The sequence below is a fragment of the Felis catus genome, chromosome A3 (genome assembly GCF_018350175.1).
Source record: "Felis catus isolate Fca126 chromosome A3, F.catus_Fca126_mat1.0, whole genome shotgun sequence".
Taxonomy (NCBI): Eukaryota; Metazoa; Chordata; class Mammalia; order Carnivora; family Felidae; genus Felis; species Felis catus.
The window spans coordinates 41837290-41863495 of record NC_058370.1 but is presented as its reverse complement, the minus strand read 5'-3'; the positions used below and the strand labels follow the sequence as shown (position 1 = coordinate 41863495).

At 42.3% G+C, this 26206-nt stretch overlaps 1 protein-coding gene across 10 annotated transcripts in view; it reads left to right on the top strand.

The window, feature by feature from the left end:
• The window catches only part of KIF16B (kinesin family member 16B), a 288745-nt gene that overhangs the window by 62966 nt on the left and 199573 nt on the right, over positions 1 to 26206 (top strand). For all 10 annotated transcript variants that reach the window (XM_045053906.1, XM_045053901.1, XM_045053905.1 and 7 more), the window contains 2 exons: positions 1605 to 1670; positions 4666 to 4725. In XM_045053906.1, the coding sequence (XP_044909841.1) occupies positions 1605 to 1670; positions 4666 to 4725 (126 nt within the window). The remainder of the gene's footprint in view (positions 1 to 1604; positions 1671 to 4665; positions 4726 to 26206) is intronic.

Below are 26206 nucleotides of genomic sequence, written 5' to 3'. Positions count from 1 at the left end.
TGGAGGAATTTATTGATACACCTATGTACATGGTAGACCGTGGTATAGGATTGCTGTTTGTAGCATTGCTGGTAAAACAGAAGATTAGAAAGAAACCCTGCATTTCCATTACTAGGAAAGTGCTGACATAAATTATGGAATATTCATACATATGGATATATGATTTGAATATTCAAATATTGTACACATATATGTATATATATGTACACATATATGGAATACTGTATGGTGAATTGGAATTGTTAAAAAGAACGAAGTGGTTTTATTTGTACTGAATTTTCTCCAGAATATATTGTTGAGTGAAAATGGCAGTGTTCAGAATAGTGTTCTGCTAGTGTTTGTGCTGTTTAATATATGTGCTGCCGAAGCGAGCACTGTTTGTGCTGTTTAAAAAACAACAAAAATATGCGTGCATATGACCAGAATGACTTCAGGTTTACACAGCATATTGGGAAAAAGTGGTTGCCTGTGGATGGGGAGGGAGGAAGACCCTCTCTATTTTTTGTTTTTTAAATTTTTTTACTTGAGTATAGCTGATGCACAGTTTCAGGTGTACAGCATAGTGATTCAACATCTTGTGATGTTTTGCTCACAAGTGTAGCTACCGTCTGTCACCACACAACGCTATTAAAATATCATTGACTATATCCCCTCTGCTGTATCTTTGAAAGTTTTTTTTTTAATGTTTATTTATTTTTGAGAGAGAGCCAGAGCACAAGTGAGAGATGGGCAGAGAGAGAGAGAGAGAGGGAGACACAGAATCTGAAGCAGGCTCCAGGCTGTCAGCCCAGAGCCTGATGTGGGGCTCGAACTCAACGAACTGCGAGATCATGACCTGAGCCACAGTGGGATGTTTAACCAACTGAGCCACCCAGAAGTCCTCACACCCTCGCCCCCTCCACATGCTGTGCCTTTTATATGACCCCTTTCTTTTATTTCTGATGACATCCTAGCACTATGTCCCTACCTCTCAGATTATGAGTTCCGAATACAGTCAGAGCCCCTCTGTGCCCTACCTGGCTCCCTGTGCTTTCCCTTCTGTGTCTTGTCCCAGTTCTAACCAGATTTTGGTGTTCGTCATTCACGTGTCAATCTTTATACCTTTGCAACATGCATAAAGAAATGGGTAGCCATACCACACATGGAGTATAATCCAGCAGTGAAACTAAATTTCATTTGCATGTATCAACATGTATAATTCTCAGAAGCCTGTGATTGAGCAAGACTTATGCTTCTTTTTGAATTTTGTACATTGTGCGTATTCAGAACAGATGAATTCTTTCAGATTTAGGGATTTAGACCTTGTTTGATTTTGGTAAAATGTCAGTATGTAACATGTTTGTCTTTTTCCTTTGCTTTACTGATTTGTATTGCAAATGTGGGTTTGCTAGGATGCTATGGTTTTGAATATTACGAGATATGTACCCCATTGATTAAAGACTCAGTGATGACTGACACTTTTGGGGTGGTTGTGGGACAGTACTTTTCACCTTTGCTTAATAGTTATTTGGCTCTTTTTGATAATTTATTAATCATGGACAAATCCTTCCTGTAGATTATTGCTGTTTACTAATTACTTTTCTCTTTTATGGCTTAAATTGTAGATTGCCCTCTTAGACTCCCCCACAGCCTTAAGTATGGAGGAAAAACTTCAGCAGAATGAAGCAAGAGTAAGTGATACCTGACTCGTTATTTTTTAAAAATCTTTTCACTGTTATTTTAAGTGCACGCTTTTTAATACTTGCTGTTTAAACTCATTTTCCTTCTTCATTTCACTGAACCCTCCCTCTGCCTCACCCCATTTTTAAAGAAGCACAATGGTTGACTCTTGGTGTATCTCATCGTGTCCTCTGTGACTTATTAAATGGGATTTGTCTGGTACATGATGGTTACTGCAACTGAAATTCACATGCAGGCCGGGAGGCTGCTCGGTACTTCAGAGCACACAGGAGCCCCGAGTCGAGGGAGGCCGTGTTCAACATTTATGAGACAGCGGTGGTCCCCACAGCTTAACCGTAGCTGAAGAATGACCACCGTTTAGTCTTTTTGTCATCCCTTTACTTTATTTCCAGTGGGAAGTGCAGCACTGGGGGAATCTCTGAATACTCCACGTGGATACTAAGTTTCCCTTAAGCTAGGGAGAGCTGAAGCAGGGAGAGGGAGTGGCAGTGAGTGACCAGAGAGAGAGTGGCTCTGGAGATGTCATGGGCTGACGTTGAGTGCTGGTATGCTGGCTCTTTCTGAAAGCCAGTTTCATGGCTGACCTGGTTCTGTACTATTTTTGTTTTTTTAAAAAAGAGTCGTCTGTGAAAGAAAAACAGGCACTGAGAGCATTTTTTGGGTTGGATTTTGTTCACTGTGCTGAATGGTTACAGCAGATTGAGAAAGAAAATTGGATTCTATTGGTAAAGCTCTTTGAAGAGTACACAATACTGAAGATATAAATTGGCTTGTAGTCAGGAACTTGTTGACACTTCCCTGGGTAATTATGCTGATGAATTTGCTGATAATAGCATGAGTAAAAACATTAGTTTCTTACTCCCTATTTTTCTGATGAAATTTTGTATTTTAGTGCTTCAAATTCTAATTTTGAGTGCTTCGAAATGGATATAGTCTTATATTGTTTCTTAATAATAGTTTTCAGGAATACCTAGCAAGTTAATAGAAAGCAATAAACATCTTAATTTGAATGCATTACACATGCTGTGACAGAAATGACTACGTATATCGTTCATAACAATTTCTAGGTTTTAATCTAGTTTTCTGCTGACGTTTTACAATCGTTTGCTGTCTGTTTAGCTATAAATCTTATCACCTGGTCATTTGCTAGAGGTGGTATCACACATTGGTCTATTTTGTAAATGAAGATTATTCGCTTTAAAATCCATAGTAAAATAAACCCAAGGCATACTTAACAATTTGTTTAAAGCTAGAATTATTTGATTGAATTGGAAAAGGATTGATTGGCTTGTCATTTCTTCAGGGAGAACACACCTGTTGGGGAAATGCAGAAGCATTTATTATTGAATGCCGTGTTTGTCCGATAAATTGCCAGTGAGAATCTGTGAACCGATGATTATAAATTGGTAAATTCAATATACCAGTCCTTCCTTCTTCTGTAGGGAGAAAAGGCAGAACATTCCCTCTCGGAACATTGCCTCTCTGAAAGCTTTTCCAAAATACGCCCTGATAGCCAGGTGGCTTTAACTGCCATCATTAGAGCCTGAAGTTGCCATCACTCAAGGGATGAGATGAAAGACTGGAGTGAATGTACAGTTCCAGATAGCTCAGGACAGTCTTTGCAAATCGTTAAAAACACACAAAAAGCAAAACTAGAGAGGGTCGGTCCTGTTTCTTTCATTTATTTGGTTTTAACCAAGAAAATGATTGATTTTGATTTTAATAACTAGTGAAAATGAAGTGGTATTCTTTTAACTTAGTCAGCCCTATTTGGGGTAAATGGGGTAAAATGAATGACTGCCGAACAATTGAGTATAGGTGGGTTAGGTGTGGTTTGGTTTTCCTCTCCGGTAAGCCGTCCTTTCAGTTTCCCCACTTGTCAGTAACAAAGGCTTTCTGTCGGGGAGGTGTCTGACATGAGCACCTCCTCCAGTTGCTATACACTCAGTGGCATGTGGGGGGTGTCTTGCTGTTGGCAGTGAGAGTGCAAGCAGGTGTATTCCCGGCATGCACTTTGGCCTGGTTAAATAAGCTAATGTCTCAGCTGCAAGAGCGGTATGTTCAGTTGGGATGGGAGTGGAGAAGTGGCAGAACTGCTAAAGTAGGGAAGGAGGAAGGCTTTGAAAGGACGAGTGTCATCTGTCTGTCCAATCCTACCCTGCCCCTGGGGGGAGTCACTCTATTTTAGCTTCAGGGATATTCCTTTTTACAGGATACATTTTTTTTTTTTTCCTACCTCTCAATCTAATATCACTGTTTGCTTCTTAATGAATTACTTACTAGGACCATTTACAAAGTTTTATGGAACCAGCAAAATATTTTTATTAGATTTGAGGAGTGGTTTCCAACTGTGCTGTGTTCAACAATTAGGGGGATATTTTCTCCCCTAGGTTACAGCAGACTGGAAAGGAGCTGATTTTCATCAAAAGATTTTTGCTTTTACTAAAAGAGTTAGTTAAAGAGCCACCTTTTTTCTTTTTTAAGATAGAATGAGATTTATAAGTCCTATTAATTAGCTAAAGCAACAGATTATCTCTTAAAGAAAACTGCAGCATCCAAGGTGATTTAATCACCCCATCTAATTAGAAAGAAAAGCAAATCACTATTTTTTTAGGACCTAGTGTATAATCGGGAAAAATTAACCCATTTAATGGGACATTCCCATTCTTGAACTTGTAATTTTTAGTTAATATCCAAGGAAGCAGCTTTTACTTAAGTATACCATGAAAAAGACTGTTGTAAAACTCTAGGCAACTTGACAATTTTTTTTTCCTGTTCTTTCCTTTGCTACAAGGTAGGTTGTAGAATGAGATCAGCTGATTTGATTTATATTTGGTGATAGTTCTTTCAGGGATCAAAATTACTATGTAATTAAAGATATATATCGTACATCCTTCCATAAGCAATAAGAGTTTAGAAACTTTCTAGAAGAAAACCACAATAATGGAAAATGAAGCAATCACACATGTGTACTTTTCCTTTTAGGTTCAAGAATTGACCAAGGAATGGACAAATAAGTGGAATGAAACCCAAAATATTTTGAAAGTAAGGACTGTAATATGGTGCCTTAATCTTACTATCTTGGCTTAAATAGATAAAACTTTTTTTTCCCTTCTACCTGATATATGGCTACTACATGCTTTGCTTAAGGTAAGACCAGTGACTTTTGGGGGATTTGGGTTCTGGTTTAATTTTGAAGAAATGGAAATAGGAAATAGAGCTATGAGACATTAAAGGTGTGTATCTTCACATGCAGAGGGGTTGCTGATATGTAAGGTGTTTGTTTTTACTTGCTGGAGTTTTTCCATTTTTGATTCAGCACATATTAAACTCCACTTAGTATTCAAGGGCATCCACTTTGCTTTCCTGCTTTTGTTAAACCCAATGTAAAAGTGATAGGTTAAATGGGGTGGGGGGGATAAAAAAAGTCTTGTGTCAGTATTGTAGAATGTGTGTGCATAGCATGGCTAGATTTCAGATTACGAAACTAGTAATTTCCTATTGGAATTTTTTGTGTGTGTGTCTCAAGGGCTAGACAGAGATGGTCTGCATGTTTGGCGATGCTAATTGTGAAAGGATGTCACCAGTGGCCTCCAATTTTCATTTTCTGTGCTTCAAAATACACACTTCTTCGTGTTTCCGGCTATTGCTGAGTTGGCAGAAAACCTGAGTCCTCTATTGAGGGTCAATACCTCAACGACATTTGAGGTTCGGACCGGAATATAAACTTTGATAGTGTCTGACTTCACACATGAGGGAGGGGGATTCAGAGACCACTGAATCCTGGGTTTGTTTTTGAGGCCTATTCAGACAAAGTATTCTGGAAAGAGTGAAATGTCCTGTACCATAGGTGAGGCTGGAGAGACCAGGTTTAGCTGCATGTCTTGGCAGAACCCTACCCTATATATGAAAAATGGGGCACCCACTTAACCGTTTCATGGGGGCAAACTCTTGAAGGCCTGGGTCAGCCATGTAGTTCTGTGCCTGACAGCTCTGAAAGAGGTCAGCAGCATATGCTGTAAAGTTCTCCACGTGCCATTTAGGCAGCTTGGCCTGCTTTGAGGCTTAAAAAGACTTTCTCACAAGGTGGCAGGTTGAGCTGTGCTTCTCAGTGGGGGTGGGTTGTGATGGTCTGAGAGATGATGTTTCCCGTTACAGAAGGTAAGGGTTTCTGGTGGGGAGCCTCCTGATTCTGATGATAGTGTCATATTACTTTGAAGTACTTCTTCAGCATTTCCCATGTCAATAGATTTTTGTTCAGGAGACTGAGCAAAAGACCTCTCTTGCATTTGCAAGTACCATAGTCAGGTGTGGAGCAAGCACCCCCAAGACATGGGTAGTTTTCATCCTGTAGCTGCATCAGCTCTAAGGAGCAGTGCCACAGCCCCTGCCTGGGAAGCCCACGTCGTTTGACCTTTCATGACGCGATGTACACTCACCTCAGTAAATTTGCAAAGAGAGAAGATGGAAATCTGTTCCGTTTAAGGAACAGAGAAACGAGATAGCTCTTTGAAAAGTCATTAGCGCATGTAGTATCTGTTGGCACAGGAGGCAGTGCGCCTTTTCGTAAGGTGATTTTTGGGCCCTGAGGCTAAGTTCTCCAATTCCAATTCTATTATTCATAAATCTTTATTTTTATTTTTTTATAACTATTCAGATGAGAAGAATGGAAATGTGTTGTGTGCTAGGTGTCAAAGATTATGAGAAAGGCTAATGATACTTCAAATTTTATTTGGCTAATTTTATTTCAAATTTCAAATTGTCTCTCGCTCTTGCAAGCCCATTTTAGATTTCTCTGCTGGTATTTGTGTTTTAAATCTGTAGTCATTTTCTGCTTATATTTGCTGTTTTAGGGGCGGTCTTCCTCTCTTACTGGAAGACGGTGCCTGAGGGCTGAGGTGAAGGAAAGAAGGCGGCTACTCAAACGCTGTTTTTGAAAGCATTCTTTGGAAACTGATGAGGAAAATGAGTGTTGTTCGATGAGTTTGTATCTGTGCGGTAATCTGTGTAATCCTTTCCCCTATTTCTGTTGTCGGACGGTTCTTCATCAGCTATTGCTCTAATAATGCTGCAGAGAACCCACCCCAACCCAGTGGCTTAAAACCACGTTTTCTCTCACGCGTGTGCAGGTTGGCTGGGGGTTGGCTGGGAGTTGGCTGGGCTTGGCTCCAGGCTGTCGGTGGGTTCCGGGTCTGCCCCACATGTCCCTCATCCTCTTGGACCGGCTGGTTTTCTGGGGCGTGCTCTTCTCATGGTCTTGGCCAAGGTACAGGCGGGCATGCCGAGTCGTGCAGGTGTGTTTCAGGCTTCTGCTTGCGCCGTGCTCGCTAGCGTCACATTGACCAAAGCAAGTCACTTGACTGAACTAAAAAGCAAAGGGGAAAGAAGGATATTTTACTCACAATAAGGCAGTGCCAGGGTGTAAATGCAAACGTGCTTTCAGATCAGTAGTTCAGTCTGCACATGCCTATGCTAAACTGTGGGAACTTGCTCTTATACCGAATTAGCACATTTTGTAGAGACAGGCCCAGTGAACCAGTAGGTTCCCAGGATTATGTTCATTGTCAAGACCCAACTGTTGACTCTGCCAGTTTCCCTGTTATCATCCTTTCCAAACCCCAATTCTGAACATCCACGGAGAGTCCTTTGGGGAACAGGCAGATGAGAGTTATAACATCCAGGGGATAAAGGGAGAGACCAGGGCTGATTCAGTGTTTGTTGGTGCCACGCCTGTCTGCCTCGTTTCTTTTTCTTGTCCCAGTTTATCGGCGAGTCGTTTCAGAGGAGCCACATGGCTATTGCTTGAAGAGAGGACTAAGGAGAGGGGCATAACCCATCTCGTCAGGCGTCACATTGGTTTTTGTTGGCATTGAGATGCCGGTGCTGTATGCTTGCATCTCCTCGGTCAGTGATGAGACCCGAGATTAGTTCATTGGCATACGCCACATGGAGGTGCTTTGGGAGTCAATGAGAGCCCCCTCTCCTGCAGGGGTGGGACTCTCAGTCAGTGTACAAGGCAAAGGTCTCTTAAAGTCAGATTCATGTGAATTACGCTTGGAAGTTCCTTAATTTCCCTGGAAATCACTAGAGGCTGGGATCCTGGATGCTCACAAGCCAAGGAGTAACTTTGTTCCTTTCTTTTCATTGGGCCTGTTGCTTCCCTTGCTCTGGATGAGGGATCCAAGGTCCTCCTGAGTGGGGGTGGAGGGAGAGCAGAAGGCTGCTGGCCAGATTCATGCTCTGACAAAGGGTGATGGCTATTTGCAGCCAGACTGGTGGCACTGCGGTGGCAGTGACGGAGCCTCAGGCTTCGATCTGCGGAACTTGGATCTCAGGCTTCAGTTCTCTTTCTGACTCACCGGGTCGTGACACTTACCCACAACCATCACATACCCTGGTTCCTAGCTTGGATATCATGGTGGATGGCAACCTGTTCCCTAGATCCAGGTTAACAGGGGAAGAGATAATAAAGTTCTAAGAGTTCTTTTGGAAGTGGCTAATGAAGGTAGAAAGTATGTTAATCTTGAGGAGGCTGTTCTTAGGCAGTTAGGTAATGAGAGTTTTACTATCCTTCACAGTGGACTCTGCATATCCACTCTCTTGCCCTTAACCTGCCTTCCTTATTTCATTAATCTTCATTTTCTGCAAATTAGAGTTCAGACTCCCAGAGGTAGTGAGCTCCTCAGTTCTCTGTTTACTTTGACAGTTCTCCCTGCCCCTGGGCTCCCGCCATCGCACCCGCCCTGCCAGACGTCTTGCTGGTCCCCGCACACCTGCGCATCGGGTCTCTTGGTGACTCTTGGCCTTTGCCTGTGTTGCTCCAGCATTCCAGATGTTTCCGCTTTCTGGACCCATCAGAATCCCTGTGGAAGCTCTGTCCCTGCTCACACTTCCACCCCACCTCCCAGTTGGAATGATTTTGTTCTCCTTGGGCCTTTAGAGCATTTGGCTTTGCCTCTGTCACAGCATCCATCATCATCTGAGGTTCGTGGCCTTGGTTTCTCCCCCTAAATAGGAGCAGGGTCTGGGTTAGGACTGTCTCTATTATTCTGTAAGCCAGCTTCTGGAACTCTGCCTCTCACTGGGCAGGCAAACAGCGAAAACTTAACCTCATTAAAGTAGTATCAAGAAGCAAAAACCCAAACCAAGACTTTTATATTAACTCTCTAGGCTGTCATACGAAATATCACAGACCAGGGGGCTTAAACAGCAGAACTTTATCTGCTCACAGCTCTGGAGGCCTCAAGTCCAGGATGAAGGTGACGGCAGGGTTGGTTCCTCCCGAGGCCTCTCTCCTTGGCGTGTGTCCTCATGTGGTCTTTTCTCAGTGTGCCTGCCTGCGCGGCTGCTCATACTGTGTGTGTCCCAGTCTTCTCTCTTTTTTTTTTTTTTTAAATTTTTTTTTCAACGTTTATTTATTTTTGGGACAGAGAGAGACAGAGCATGAACGGGGGAGGGGCAGAGAAGGAGGGAGACACAGAATTGGAAACAGGCTCCAGGCTCTGAGCCATCAGCCCGGAGCCCGACGCGGGGCTCGAACTCCCGGACCGCGAGATCGTGACCTGGCTGAAGTCGGACGCTTAACCGACGGCGCCACCCAGGCGCCCCACCAGTCTTCTCTTTTTACGAGGACGTCAGTCATATTACACCCTAACTGCTTCATTTTAGTGTCATTACATAAAGACCCCGTCTCCAAACACAGTTATGTTCTGAGGTACTGTGGATGAGGACTTCAGTAGCTGAATTTTAGGGGGACCCAATTCAGCCATAACCTTGAAGCACACAAATCTGACGGTCTGGGGGAAGAAGTAACACGGAGTGTTGTGCAGGCACTGGTCTTGTTCCTACCTGTGCCTTATGTTCCTCGTTCTTCTTTGAAAGGCTTATACATGAGGGTGTGTTTTTATCCTTAGAAGGAATGTGGCTGTGTTCCTTTGGATTATGGTCCAGCCCTTCATTTGAGTCAGTTAGATATTCGCCAGACTGGGGCTCCTGGACCAGCACCATCTGCATCGCTGGCCCTCAGGCTCCACTGCAGATGAGCTAAGTCAGAATCTAAGGTGCCCAGGTGTCAGGTCTGCACCATACAGTTTGAGGAAAGATGGGGAGCAGTCTTGGGCTTTTTTGCCGTCGGATCCCTTTCCCTACTTCTCCGGCCCTGCCTTGGGTCATGGGGGGCTGGCCCCTGGGGGCTACCCTTTCTCAGGCTCTGGGGGACTCCCCTGGAGATTGGAGCGAGAAAGCAGACGTCTCCCCCTCAGGCTTCTTGTAGCATTCGTGTGGCCCAGCCCTGGCTTTGCCCCTGTGTCACTCCTGCCCAGGGGTGATGCTGGTTGCTGCTGGTGTCAGTTTCTGGGTGGCCTTACCATCCCCAGTGGCTTCCCAGCTCCTCCTTCAGCCAAGTAACCAATTCTCTGTTTTAAAGCCCCTGGGATGTAAGCACTGAAGCAGCTTCTGTTCCATGGTTCAATCTGGTCTGATAGCAGAGTCAGTCCCACATCTCAGTCTCTTGACATGCTGTGCAGGCTCCTGAGAATCTGGGTTGACTCTTCTCTTTTTGATCTTTCTAGTCTCTTTGAATACTGCCCCGGTGTGTTTTTCATTCTGGCTGAATTTGTGCTAAACTGTGATAACTCTCTTGGGTCTTGGAACTTAATGTTGTGATAAATCCAGCATCTACAAGCCTTGGGATCAATGCGTTCCTGAGGCCTTGGTGTATCGTTCCCTTTTTGCATAGCTTCCATATTGTGCTGACTGCTTACTGTTTGAAGTGGTTTATGAAGTGGCTACTTGATGCGCCTCCTGGGGGCCTTTTGGCGTGGCTTTTTATAAATCCCGTATGTTTTATTGTTGATGAATTTTTTCAAGTAATGAGTCCCCGAATGCATTGTCCATTCCCACTTTCTTCCCCCTCACCCGACCCTTTCACATACCTCTTTGGTGCGTCTGCTCTGTACATGTTTTGGTTTCTCTGTTCCAGCGTTTTATAAACGGATGAAAAAAAAAATGCTCAAAGGTGTTATCTGACTTCCAAATAACTCCTTGAGTTCTGTGCTTCGAGATAAAGCACAGTCAGTTTGGACTGCAGCATAGAGCTCTCAAGTGTCTGACAGATGGTGTGGCAGAAGGGAGCGCTACTCTGCGGGGTCTGTCCAGAGCCTAATGGTGAAGTTTGGCCTGCGGCCCCGAGGGGGCTCTCTGTTTGCATCCCTCCAGCCTTGGCTACTCTTCTCATTTTTTAAAAAACTAGGGTCTCCTCCTTACTGAAAGCATATTCTTCGATTACTCAGCGTCTGACTTGCTTTTGTGTTTTATTGTCCTGCACAGAACGTCTGACTGTGACTTGGCACAAGTGTAGGTCGGGGAGGAAGCGGGCTGCTTAGTTGGAGAGACTTGTCCTTGATAAGTGAGCTACTTATATAAGTTCCATGAAAGTTGTTCTTTTGTGTTTTTATCCCCCCCTCAACCCCCCCCAGACATTAATCATATGGATTTTTTTCTTAAAAAAAATTTTTTTTAATGTTTATTTACTTTTGAGAGAGAGAGAACAAGTGAATGGGGGAGGGGCAGAGAGGGAGGGAGAGCGAGAATCCCAAGCAGGTTCCATGCCATCGGTGCAGAGCCTGACTCAGGGCTCGAACCCATCAACTGTGAGATCACAACCTGAGCTGAAATCAAGAGTCAGCTGCTTTATCAACTGAGCCTCCCAGGCGCCCCATGGAGTTTTTTGTTTTGTTTTGTTTTGTTCCTTACACACAGTAAACAATGTTTGTTGAATTGAATTTGGAGGATGGAGCATATTTGAATCTATGTGACAGTGGGATCCATATGCAAATGATTTAAGTTTAAATTGTGCTGGGTCTTCATTTTCCATCCCTGAGGAAGAGAAGAGCAGGAGTATGGCAGGGCTGGCTAACACTTTGATGGAAGAAAATGTTTTACTTTTTCAGGATGTTTTGAGTAATAAGAAATAGAGTAAAATGAAATTAGAATCCTTTCTTGGTTTAAGATTTTCTGAGCTTAAGTTTCATGGATAGGCCTACTTTAAACCAACTTATTTCTGTTTTATGATAGAATCAGTCAACTGAACTTTTGTCTCTGGAAGATTATGGCAACCTATAAAAGATTTTTTTTTTTTTTTTTTTGCCTGGGCTGTCTGCTGTTTTCCATTTCGTGGAGCAAACGTGTACTGGGGAGGGTAATGAGTTTGGAAGCAGCCCTAATAACTGGGGCCGTTGCTCAGCAGACGTGTGGCAGGCCTTTGGATTTCTGCTGCCCAGGGCACTGAATCCTCTGGTTTCCAGAAAACCTACAAAGAAATCATGGGAGAGATGACACTTTTTGTGGCCTTTGCCTCCTTTAGATGCAGTTAATCTTGACCTCTTCTTGGTACAAGAACTGAACCTGGGGGTAGTAGCTCTAGGATGGAATTTTGTTTATGGACATCGATTTTGCCCAGATTTTGGATTAAGGAGGAGACAGTTCTTTTCAACCACGGGTCACCTTCCTTATTAGCAACTGTGTGGGCATTTGATGGTTCAAAATTCTGACCTCCGACAGTCTCACATATTGTTTATAGTTTGTAGTAGCATATAAAACTACAGACTGTTGTCTCTAGAGCTCATTTGGCTACGTGAAGATAATACATTGAATTTCCAAGTATCCATTCAAGCAGAGATTGGCTGCAGCGGGAATTTTAGAAGTCAGTGCTCTTTCCCCTTTGGTTTTCATTGTGAAAAGAGAGTGAGCCCAGCTCAGCACCTGCTCATTCATGCTGCCCACGTGCAGGTCATGCCTTTACGATCTCAGTAACTGCCTTGTGAGTTTCTTTTTTTTATGAGTTTTAAAAACTTTATTTTCAAACTTTTGAAAACTTTTTGGTAAAGAAGGGATAAAAGGTGGTGAGCTTTTTGTTTTTGTTTTTTGTTGGCATACCAATATCCTAATAAAATAGGACTGCTGCCTATGTTGATAAAGAAATTGCTAGTGTTACACTGAATTAAAAAATATTCTCCCTCTAGTGGCCTCCCCAGCTTCCCTCATTGTATCCCTCCTGTCCATCTACCCACCACCCATTCGCCCATTCATCCATTCCTGTCCATCTTCTCTCACCCTCCCTCATTCATTAAATGTATGTTTATTGAGAGCATCTTCTGTATCAGACATAGTTTGAGGCACTGGGTATACCTCATGAACAAAGCAAAAAAATCCCTGCCCTCATGGAGATCACTGCATCCTAGTGCTAGAAGGCTTTTCCCCCAAATTGGACATTCTTCTGTAAACATTCCATAACCTGGTCCTCTTCTCTTCTCCTTTAAAAATAGATTTATTAACACAACAATATAGTCCACTCCTCTGATTGTTTGATATTTGAGGTCTCAGATTATGTAAACTACATGTCTTACTTTTTCAGTTCTGGTATTTTATTAATTAAATATACTTAAAAAGATAATTTATACTAAGCGCATTAAAATGTCTGTCTGTATAGTGCTTTGAAAAGCCCCAGAGGCATAGAAAGCCTTTTTAAAATTGACATCCATTAGGGTGGAAACTCCATGATGGAAACTGACCATGTACCATGAGGGTACAGCTTCTGTTTTGTTTGCTGTTCAGAGCAGGTCTGAGCACTGAATGGACAGCTAGAAAGGCCCCTATGGGGTACGTTACTAGAAAAGTTGTTTACGAATGAGTTAATAAATTATGCCCACATTCTTTCTGTTAGGTGGTAAACTCTTTGAGGTCAGGGAACATGATCACTAGCTTTTGTATCTCTCATAAATTCTAGTGCTTTATGTACTAATTTTTTAAAAGTAAGAAGTGTTCAGCAAATAACGGTTGAACTCAATTAACTGTGTTCTCCCATTTCTGAGAATGTTTCAGGACACGTTTGAAGATTTTTGGTGCATAACATTCTGCCCTTAAGCCTAGTGGTTTTAACAGACTTACTATTTCCCATGATTTTGTGGTACAGGCTGGCTCAGCGGATTCCCAGGACGGTCCAGAATGGCTTCACTCACATGGGTGGTGGTTGGCTTGGTGTCCACTGTGGATGATCTGGTCATGTGTCTCTAATCCTCGGGCTCATTTATATGGTGGTCTTGAGGGAGGATGAACCCCAATGTCCAAGCATTTTTCAGCCCTCACTTGTACTTCATTTGATAATGTCTCCTTGGCCAGAGCTACTCATACGGTGAAAACCAGGGCGAGGTGTGAGGGAGTTACCCAATGGCATGGGTACAGGGTGAGCAGTGATTTCTTCCATTTTTGCAAAACAACTGACCACAAGAATCTTTTTCTCTATTCTCTGTGACCCGTTGCCTTACCAACCAGCCTCAGTGATTTGCAGCTGCGTTTTTGTGTGTGAGTGCGTATTCTTGTCTTTCTATAAAGGACGGTACGGAAAAGAGAGGATTCGGGATAGGGGTTGCAATATAGATGAATTGAGAGAGTGTCATAAGAACTTCTTTGTTTCCTCACTTTAATCTGCAGACTAATGTGAATGACTTTGTGTCTGTTTGAACAGAAGTCATCTACAAAGCCCCATGTGCAAAGCCCTTTCTCTTTTTTAGTGCATTCACACATACTATCTCATTGGCTCTTTCTTGATTTGAAGCAAGAGAAAAATGATGTGATTGCACTTGACATAGTATGTAGTTGTTAATTTGTCAACTTCTCATGAAAGTTGACACTGGCTGTTAATTTCCATCAAACGGTGTGTTTTCCCTTTTCTAAAGTTTTGCTCTTTGCAACTGCTTTTTGACGAAGGGCAGAGTAATAAAGTTATTGTTCTCTAAAACTTGGACTCAATAATGAATTGGGGGGACCACTGTCAACGCTACAGCACTGGAGGTTGACTGAAGAACTTGGCGGGGTCAGAGGCTAAGCGGGCGATTTACAGAACCAGCTCTGATGTTGTTAATAATGCCAGGGCTCCCATATTTTCTGCGGCAGTTTTCAGCCTGAAGGAACTGCTCGTAAATAAAGGCAATGCGAGTGTATGTTGGTTCTTACTTTTGAGTAACGTTTCTGGAGCAAAAGGCTCAGAAATAAGTCAAATGCACACTGTTAAATGTTGGAACCATGCGATAAATTATTTTGAATACATAGGGGATTTTCCTTCTGATCTTTTGCAGTGAGGCATGTGCGTTGACGGGCTCTTACTGCATATTTATTGCTACGGTCAGGGAGGAAAAGATTGCCTGGTCATGTGAAAGTATGCTTTATGTACACCTGAACTCACTGGGTGTGCTAAAGTGTAGGCACTTGGTTTCATTGGCGGGGAGTCTTAAAAAGCGACCATTTCATGGTACAGATCCGTTTATTGTTCGTGTCACCCCGGAGCACATCTAACTCACCTTGGATGAGTTCTAGCAGTTGTGAGTTTGAGAGGAAGGTGTGTTGGGGGCGGGGGGTGGGCGTGGAGTGAGGAGATGACTCTTGCCTGCCTCACCTAGAGAACTCTGCCTGTACACCCTTCTGACCTGGGTCCCATTGACCTCTCTGTTTCTCAAAACCTCACCACAAGATGCAGACAAGAGTTGTACCTGTCACGTAAAGTGACAGATGAGCACATGCAGGATGTTTAGTGTGGCGTCCACCACATAGTTAGCGCTGTAGGCATCACAGTAACATTAACTGTTTTTTGTTTGGTTTTCTGGGAGTCCATCCTCTTTTACATAAAACTGGGTTGCCAGTAAGTAGTGTGTATCTTGCCAATTGGGCAGAAAAAAATTATGTATATAGAAGCTTTCAAAAGTATATAATTTCATGCTCCAATGTGGCATTAATTCTAAGATACTTTATGGTATAGCATTTTATGTTTGTTTATTTCAAGTAACAGAAAATCCAATTCCAAACTTGCTTAAGTGGTAAAGCTCAGAGAAGAGTAATGGTCTGGAGGCAGCATGGGATTTAGGCATGGTTTAATCAGGGCTCTGGTTCTCTGGGATTCTTCTTGGTTTTGTCTTTTTGTTGTATTGAGTTCATCTTCGTGTGTTCTGTTCTTGGAATGGCAAAGCGAGAGCAGCAGTTACTTTTATATCTACCTACCGTACCATCTGAGTTTCAAAGTGTCTGGGTTTCAGAGTGCCTGACAGAATTCCGAGCTTTGTACAGATTGGTGCATTTCTAAACCAGTTGTTGGGGCTGAGGAGATACCGTGTGCTGACTGGCCTTGGCTTGGGTTGTCTAAATCAAGGAAAGGCGTGACCCTGATGAGTTGAGATGAACCAGGGCCCACCTTTGGAGCTGGGGGTGAGGTCAAGACCATTGGCCACAGATGCTGTGCGCTGTGTCGTGGGGGGAGAGGGTGAATCTTAGTGATGCCACCACGTTTTTCACAGACATAGAACCTGGTCACTTACTGGAGTGTGAAGTATCTTCATTGAGAACAGGAGGTGCAAGTTTTTGAAACATGCTTTTATTTCTTAGTAGAAAATGTTTTCGAATACTTTCTTTATGACTCAGAAGTCCTATATTCAGCTGAAAAATTATGTGAAAGGGCCTGCTGAGTATCTGTACTGTGGTGTGAATATGTCATAGGAGAGAAACCTGTCTTTTTTTGGTCTTAGAATTGAAAGATGGCACACAGTGAATTCCGTGTGTTGAAATGCATTTTCCTCTTCTCCCTTTGATTGATCACGTTATTTCAAATGAACCCTCGGTGTGGGTGTGTTCTCCTCTCCAGCTTTTCATATGTAGTTTTGAATTTAGCTTAATTTCCAATTGACCCCTTTAGTGTGATGTTTCCCAGCCCAGTCTACCTAGCAACAGTTACTATGAGCGGTGTGCTGGATTTGCCCCTCCGTTTGTAACACAACAGCAGGTTTTAGGAGATTACTTTTCCTTAGCATCCTGCTTGATTTTGCCTTTGCATTATTTAAGGATGACAGCAGTTTCTCTTAACTCCAGGCAGCAGAGCCCCAAGGTTTTTGTGTTTTTTTCTTTTTAGCAAAAGTGATGGTTTTAAGAAGTATGTATCTGTAAGACAGTGTAATTAGCAAGTGGGCATCTCTACTGGAAAAGAAACATGGACCTAGGTGGCATGTAGATATTTATTACCAGGATATTCTGTTACTTGCAGAGGGTGGAAACAGCTATACGTTTCTAATATGTCATGTAATACACTCTATAGCACCAGCTTTGCCAGCCAGAAACAGCTTTCCCCAGCAAGCTGTCTGTGTCTCAGAGATGACAGGAGTTAGTTTCAAATAGCTGTGGTTTCCCCTTGAAAGAATCTAACAACACAGGCATCACTAAAGGTGGTCATTTTCCTCTGGATCCAGTACGCTCTATATTAATGTGTTATGTGTAAGCCTTTCTTGTCCTTGCCGTTCAAGTGACGATTACCCTGGCATTCTTAGCAGATCGGGCTGAGATCAGCAACAGAACTTGCTACGACACTTCTTCAAGTTGCAAAGTCCAGTTTCTCACCCAGAACAACTTAAATGTCAGTTATGCTGCATGTCACAGAAGTTGCTTTTCCATGTATAAATGGTTTCCACTCAGAATCCCTTGTGGACCTTTTGCAAAGATCATTTTGTGGGTTCTTCAGACTCCAGGACGGAGAACTGCGGGAGATGGCACCCTAAACTCTCTACTTTGAACAGGTGCCCAGTGCCTTCTCACAAGAGCAGGGACTCATATGGAAGATCACCCCTTAGAGCACATCTTGATGTGTTATCGCATGGGTGTGGGCTTCTGGAAAGAAATGGCACACATAACTTCCTGCAGTGTTTTGTGATCCCCACACTGGGCACTCATGCAAGCATTTGGAGCCATTGTGTGATGCCATTTGGAAAGAAATCTCAACTGAATAGATTACTTTGCATAAAATGGAGTGATTTATTCACAGGACTTTGAAAAACATTAGTGTTTATTTTTTAAATTTAGGTTCAGTGTACACAAAGTGTGCAGATCCGAAGCGTGCCACTCAGTGAACATGTGTAAAAAAGCGCACGTCTAGAGTGGACAGCTCATCAATTTTGAGCTGTGTATGCACCATGTAACCCACACCCAGATCAAGATAGAGAAATTTCCTACTCCCCAGGGGCTCCCTCTTGCCCTCCTCAGCCAGATGTTTCCTGCCTCCCTCTTGCAGAGGCCTTCCCCGTTGTGACGCTTGTTACACAGGGAAGGGTCACCTCTTCTTGAGTTTCATACACACAGATTCATGCGGTATGTTCGGTTTCTGTGTTTGGCTTCTTTACTGCAGTGTGTTGCCTGTAAGATTCGTCCATGCTGTGTCTAGCAGGAGTTTCTTCTTTATTATGCAACTCTACCACACTCTTTTTATCCATTCTCCCATTGACTATCTCCATTTGCGCGATTATGTCCAGCCTTTTGGTTATTAGGACTAGTGCTTCTGTGAACATTCTTGAACCTGTTTTGTCGGGTGCATCCTTTCACCAGGCCCCCTTTTCCTGGCTCTCATCTTGGTAAGAGTTGGTCCCGACTTGCCTGTCTCTTCCGTGTGTCTGCCCATTCTTTATGACCTTCGAATCCTTGACCCAAACATCCCCTGTTCCTCGCCCAGCTGACTCTCATTCTGGGTGAGGCCAAGGGACCAAGGCCAGACCCCCTGACCTGGCGGATCAGGTCTGGACCCAGCAGGAGCAGAACCGCTCATCCACAAACAGCAGATGTTTGCCTTCAGTCTATGTGGGTTCTTTGTGTAATGTGTTTTTTTTTTTTTTTCTGTTTTCATCTGGGTTTAGTTTAATTGGGTGATTAACACAAATTGATTCTGATGTCTCTAGCTTTGTAGAAGGAATTTCAAAGGTTTTTAATACACTCTGTGGATTTTTTTTTTCTGTAAATCTTCTTTTTTCACAGCCAGATATTTAATAATTTGTGTCCTAGAAAGCTGTTGTGGACAGTCTGGTTTTCCTTTGCTGGATTGTGGGGTCCAGAGGTAGCGATGTATTTTAATTGTTTGGGAAACTTAGCCCTCTCCCCTTGCCCCCAAATCACTTTGCACCCAGCGATTTAATATTAATAAGAATAATAGTAGATAATATTTATTGCACACTTTCTTTACTATGTGTTAGGTGTTATTCTAAGTCACCAATGTTTAATAGAAATGTAATGCAAGCCACATAGTAGGGATTTAAAATTTTCTAATGACCACATTAAAGAAATAAAAAGATATAGCTTACATTAATTTTAATAGTACACTTATTTAGACTAATATATAAAAATTACCACTTTGACATATAATCAATATAAAAATTATTACTGAAATATTTTATGCTCTTTTCTTAATGAGTCTTTGACATGCATGAATTTTACATTTACAGTGTATCTCCATTCAGATGCTAATTTATATAAGATACACTTGATCAGTATTTTGATTTTATAAAATTTATAGTTGAAAAATAGATTCTCATATTAACTGTGTTCCAAACATATTTAAAAGTTTTCCAATAAATCAATTGAGTGTAGTTTAAGAATTTAAACCAATAAATTAAATGAAAATGACGAGTGGGGCGCCTGGGTGGCTCAGTCGGTTAAGCCTCCGACTTCAGCTCAGGTCATGATCTCGCGGTCCGTGAGTTCGAGCCTCGTGTCGGGCTCTGTGCTGACCGCTCAGAGCCTGGAGCCTGTTTCGGATTCTGTGTCTCCCTCTCTCTCTGACCCTCCCCCATTCATGCTCTGTCTCACTCTGTCTCAAAAAAAGATAAACGTTTTAAAAAAAAAAAAAGAAAAGAAAATGACGAGTTCAGTGTTCCCACGGCATTAGCCACATTTTAAGACTCTTTTCAGGAGCCACATGCATGCCACAGTTTTAAATGTCATATGTATTAATTTGTTCCATTCAGTAGTCTCGTGAGGATGGCATATTTGTTTTCTTTAAAAAAATTTTTAATGTTTATTAATTATTTTTGTGAGAGAGAGAGAGAGACAGAGCATGAGTAGGGGAGGGTAAGAGAGAGGAGGAGACACAGAATCCAAAGCAGGCTCTAGGCTCCGAGCTGTTAGCACAGAGTCCAATGCAGGGCCCGAAATCACAAACCATGAGATCATGACCTGAGCTGAAGTTGATTGCTTAACTCACTGAGCCACCCAGGTGCCCCATATATATATATTTTCAATTTACAGACAAGGAAACTGAGGCCCAGAGGGTACACAGTTAAGGAGGAGGAGATCTGAATTTGAACCCTGTCTTGAGGTCTGGGCTCGTGACTCTACTGCCCAGTTCTTGATCATTTAAAACTGACCTCAGTTTGTTTCATATTCACATGCACTGGCTTTTGTTTGGTCTTTCCCCTAACCCTGGTCTTTGTGCTTTTTCATATTATAAAGATTGACGAAAAAAGTGGTTTTAGAAAGTGACCCCATATTTGCCCTGAGTTCGGTTGTTCTTCAGTGTTTTAAAAACCAAAATAGATGATGGCCACTGTTTAAGTACCAGCTGCTCTGTTATCTCTGTAAATGTCAAGACAAGATTTGCTTTCTCTGCAGTAACGGCTCAGGGTTTCTTCTGTGTTTGGAAATGCTCTTTCTTTAATAATGATTCTGGGTTTTTTTTTTTCTTGTTTTTTTTTTTCCTCACCAAGGTTGGGCTTACTCATCTCTTTTGCCTTGGCCCCTTTCTATAGTCTTTTTCTTTAATTTTTTTTTTTTTTTAACATTTACTTATTTTTGAGAGACAGAGTGTGAGCCGGGGAGGGGCAGAGAGAGAGAGGGAGACACAGAATCTGAAGGGGGCTCCAGGCTCCGAGCTGTCAGCATGGAGCCCGATGCGGGGCTTGAACCCACGAATCTCAAGATCACGACCTGAGCCGAAGTTGGACGCTCCACTGACTGAGCTACCCAGGCATCATGTATAGTCAGTCTTTTTCTTAAGCAGAGAGTCACGGTTATTTCCCTGGGTACCGGTATTTTTTCATCCTGATGTGTGATATTTGCCCTGTTGAACAATGCAGGCATTGGGGTGCCTGCACAGTCAGAAGTGTGCATGAAGTTTGACTTCCCCAAAACTTAACTACTCATAGCCAACTGTTGACTGGAAGCCTTACTGATTAAATGAACAGTTGATTCGCACGTGTTTTGTCTGTTTTATGTATTATAGAATGTATTTTTGCAATGAAGCAGGCTAGAGAAAAGAAAATGTTATTAAAAATAAGGAAGAGACGATACTTTTACAGTATTGTACTGTATTTATTGAAAACCATCTGTATACAAGTGGAGATACACAGTTTAAGCCTGTGTTGTTCAAGGGTCAAGTGTACTGTCATTTTGAGTGCTGCATATGAAGAAAAGCAACATAGTGGTCAAGTGGTGATTTGGCATTGTTCCTCTTTGGGCGCTGCGCTCCAGGTTCCTCTAAGACCCTACTCTTACTCTCTCCCTCCCTCTGAGGTCCTCTTTCTGTGGGTGTGTGCATCCCATCGCCTCTTTGCTGTGACTCTCATGTGAATGAAATGGACAAAGGCCTTATCCTCTCTGGGGTTCTTTCCCATTCTGGGTGGTCCCATAATTCAGACTTTTGAAATATTTTGACTATTTGATAATTATTTAAGTCTTACTAACTGAAGTGACCTGGTTTTGGTACTTGGATTTGCCCCTCACTAACTGGGTGACTTGAACCAAATATACCCTTTCTCTTGGTCTCATGTTTTTCTGCCATAAATGGCACAGTCTGGTCTAGATGAGCTCTAAGCTTTCCTTCTATTCGACAAGGACTTAGGTTCTTTCTCAGGAGGCTGCATGTCATTATCCCTGTGGGCCTTTCCTCTTGGGTGTGGGAATCCTTTCCTGTTTCTCTTTCTTCAGGGGTCTTCAGCGAGGGCTTGCTTTTAGTCCCTTGCTTCTGGATGTTTTGGGGAGGTGGGTGGGGACTGCTCTTCTTTTTTGAACGTACCCTTGTGGCCTGTCTTAGTGTGGGCATTGATGCATCACATACATACATAATGTCACACAAATCATAAGTTTGCTGCTTGATGGATTTTCACAGACCAAACAGACATAACCTGCAATCAGGTGAAGAGGCAATGTTGTCAGTGCCTCCAAGTCCCTGCCATGCCCCCTTCCAGTCAGCGCTCCATCCAAGGAGATGTCTAGCTTTACTTCTAGGAGCATAGCTTTGTTTATCCTTCATTTAAACTTTATACGTATGGAATCATACAGAATGTATGTATGTGTGTATGTATGTATGTATGTATGTATTTGGTAACTGGATTCACTTTTCAACATTATGTTTGTAAGACCTATCTATAATTTTGCACATAATTGTATTTTAATTATTGCATAAGCGTGGCTATATCACAATTTGTTTATTCACTCTATCCTCTGAATTTAGGTTGTTTCCTGGTTTGGGCTGTTAGAAATAGTGCTGTTTCGAACCTTCTCGAACATGTCTTTTGGTGAATGTAAGATATCTCTGTTGGGTGTATGCCTAGGAGTACAATTGGTGGGTCCTAGAGCAGGTATATGTCCAGCTTTAGCAGATGCTGAAAGTAGGTCTTCCAAGTAGTTGTACTATTTACACCCTCACCTTCTGTGAGAGGCCCAGGTGCTCTCCCTCCTCACCAACATTTGCAGTCTTCTGTCTTTTTTTTCCCCACTGGAGCCATTTTCTGGGCCTTTCAAACTGGTTCTACGTGGCATTTCCTGATGGTTTTAAAAAACTTCCCATTATTTTTAATTAGCCTTATTTTCCAGATGACTTCACCTCAGACCCTGTCATTATATGAACTGCCCCAGTGTTTGGTGTCCTCGGCCACGGGACACTCCTCCAGCCTTCTCCAGCTCACCTCACTTTGTTTATGGATAGACTCACTAGTCACCTAACAGAGCTGTCACTCTGTCACCAGCTCCTCACAAATGCTTGAGGGGGACCTTCTGAGATACCTGGGGCATAACAGTGCAGTGGTCTGGAGCCAGCCTAAATCTGGTGGGTCTTTGGGGTTCAGCTTGCCTCATTTCCTTCCTTCTTGCTTGTTGAGTATAACCACTTCTCCACTGGACATCCCCTTCCCCCCATCTCTCTTTAGCTATTGGGAACAGTAGCTGTTATTTTAGCCAGGTCAACATTCTTTGTGCAAAGTGATAGAAATAACCATAATTGTAGCAAAAAATTCTAGGCACATTTTAAATTAATTATATCTCTTTCCTCATCTTAGAAAACATTTTCAATGAGCATTCCCACTAAACTAGGTAAAGAACCTAACTTTATTCTGGTGACAGTATTTTGCTTAACCAGAATGTTCATGACTATTGTGGTTGAGCAACAAAGCCTACTTGAATTACATTGATTTCTGAAGATCATTATTAAAAGGCTTTAGGTGGTACTTACGGTTGAGAAGTACAAGGTCATAGTAGATGCAGTTTCATGTGTCTTTGATCTAGGTCAGGAATCATCTTAAATCTTTTTTTTATTTTTTTATCTTGAGAGAGACAGAAACAACACGAATTGGGAGGGGCAGCAAGAGAGGGAGAAAATCTCAAGCAGGCTACATGTTGTCAGCGCAGAGCCCAATGTGGGGTGTGAACCCATAAAGCTGTGAGATCATCACCTGAGCTGAAACCAAAGGTTGGACGCTTAACCGACTGAGCCACCCCTTAAAGAAATCTTTTATGCTCCACACTGATTTCTGTTCAGATCTCCTTTCTTTTCCCCAGTAGCACTGTCTTCTTCAAAGTGCTGTGTCATTATGTGTGGTTTAAGTAATTAAAACAAAATTCTGAACGAGACCTTAAAGATTATTCTGTTCATAGAACATGGGATATAGAACAAGGGGCCCAGGTGAGAACTTAGGCGAAACTCTTCTCTTGTCCTAGCCTTTTTTTCTTTCTTTCTTTTTTTTTTTTTAATGGAAATTGAAGCCAAGAGAAATTAAATGATTTGGTCTCAGAGTTCTAGAGGTAGAACCAGGGCAAGCTCCTATTTTCGTACTCATAATTCAGTGCTCTTTGATTATTCTTTACTTACCTTTTAAAATGGTTTCCAGACACCTAGATTCTTAGTACAAAAATGGTACTTTACTTTGATGAAGAGAATATAGCTAGCCTGCATCTTTTAGAATATAATTTTAATATGTAAAATTTGGAGAGAAGATTTAGCCCATGGCATATTTAAATCAGCAAGCCATTCTATAATGGGCTTCATCTGCATTTAAATTATTCTTCAGAGATTTTTGAAAGTTGGTTTTGAATAAATGGCTTATATTTATTGTTATATTAAGCCAGAGTGCTTTTTGGTTCAATTTAACAGGAAGTCTTTTAATGTCTGCAGAATCTCCCAACATTCCAGTCTGCTGTTAGTAAATAAAGATATGTTTGTGTTTAAAACCAACAAAAAATTGGAGAACAAAATGATTTCTTTACCTCAGCCAAACGAGTGTATTTTCTCAATGGGTTAATCTTAGAAGATATTTTGAATTTTGGATTAGAAGGTAATTGACAATTGGCATTTCTAATTATGAAAAAAGATCTATTTTAGAGTTATACACATTCCAATTTTATAATACGCAGTTAATGTGATAATTGAAAGAAATGTTGTGCCGCAGGGTGCTTTTCAATTTCTTACCACTTGATGTCACTGCAGATAGGAAAAGCCGGCTGTCTGCCTGTTTAATTCCAGGGTCCTTAGTAGTGAAGTTGTCTGAAAGGACATGACAGGTACTGCTAAGTGGACTTGGGCTTGGTCACCGATTTCTGGATGCCGAATCTGTGTGAGAGATAAATTGTGAAGAATTTAGTGTAACTAGTATCTTGTTAACTCGAGAATTGCTGAGAAAAGATGAAATGTACCACCAGGTTTCTGGAGATTGTTTTCTCAGTTTTAAAATAGTTTTTCTAAAATTGCTGCAGGAGCAGAATACCTGGATACATGTACCATGTTAATCTGGGTCTAGGTGGTCATTTCGATTAGCTTGCCACTCGAAAGCTTTCTTTGTCCTTTGCTTGTATTTGTCACTTACAGAAATTTCTCGTTATGTCATTTCTTCTTTTACCTCACATTTTTCTTGGTTTCAACCCTCGAAATTCTGAGGAGAATTAAAATATATCATTCCTTGTCTTCTCTTTGCATTACCAATCGTACATTTGGTAATACCTGCTCCCTTGGCTTTTCGGTATAGTGGATGGAGAGTACTCCTCCTTGGTTTCTGCTGGTTTGTGAAGCTAAAAACCTTCATAGATAGGCAGATTGGATTTTCTCCCAGTCTCTTCCTTGTTCAATTAGTAACAATTAAGGATGCAAGAACGCAAACCCTGGAACCCAACTGCTTGAAACCCAATCCCACCCAGCTCCGTTGCTGTCTGCGTGACCTTGGGTGGCTTCTTTAACCTTTCTGTGCCTCAGCGCCCTCCTCTGTGAAATGGAGATAGTCGTACCTGTCTCATTGGGTTGTTGTGAGGATTAAATGAGTTGTTTGTGAAAGCATTGAAAGTAGTGCTTCGCAAATAACGTTCTCACGTTAAGAGCTTGTTAAATAAAGGCCTTCAGTTTCAGGCACTCTGTGGGCACATTGTTAAATGCTAAATAATCTAAAGTATATTCCGTTTTGTTAGGGAGGGAAGAAGAAAAACATTTTTTTTCTCTTACAAAAGGACTGGCGACAAAAGATAATGGCTATTATTGTCACTTCATTTATTCATTTACCATTTTAGAGCACCTGCTTGGTAGGAGGTGCTGCGTGAACATGAATAAGACTTTTCTTGCGGCGAGGAAACCAAAATGTAAAGAAGTGATGAAATGAATAGTTGTAGGTGCTGCGTTTATAAGGAGTTAACTGCATCAGGGATGCGTTTGGATGCACATAGCAGGAACCTGAGAAAGGGTCCCGTAAGCCAGTTAAGGGTTGTCCCTTTTCCCTCCCTAGATGGGAATTGTAGAGCGAGGCTAGCTACATGATTAGTGGTTCACGGCTGTCGGAGCTGAGAGGTCTGTGTCGTTCTCTTGGTGTTTCCCTTGTGGTTTTGAGGCCAGTTCTGCAGCTATGTAATCACATCTGAGACTTAGGAGGAATGGGGAAGAACAGTGGGGCATATGTTAGCTGAATTTACCCCTCTTTTAAGCCTTCCTCAACAACCCTGCTTATATCTCATTGTAGAGTTATGCCACATGGCCCCTTCTGGCCACAAGGAAGGCCAGGAAATGGTTTTCCAGCTGGGCACATTGCCATTCCTACCCAAACTGACTTTTTGTTCACACTGAAGAGAGGGAAAGCAGAGGCGGTCTTGACCACAAGCACTCGCTATGTGCCAGGCACTGCCCAAAGCATCTTACATGTAGTAATTCACTGGGATCTCATAACAGCCCTGCTGTATGGGTATTCATTAATCTGCTGGAGGAAATGGAGGCTAGAGTAAACAAGAAGCTTGTTGCACAGCCAGTAGGTGACCAGGCTGGCCAGAAATCAGTCTGAGGATTGGTGGAGGTGCCAAGGAGGCCTTGGTCAACAGGCCACGCCTTCTGTAAGACAGTAGTGAGGATGTTAGGAGGGGCTCAGAGGAGAGTTGACCTTGAAGCCAACCATAGAACTGGGTTGATGTTGGGAGTCTTGGGCTGCGGTGGTAA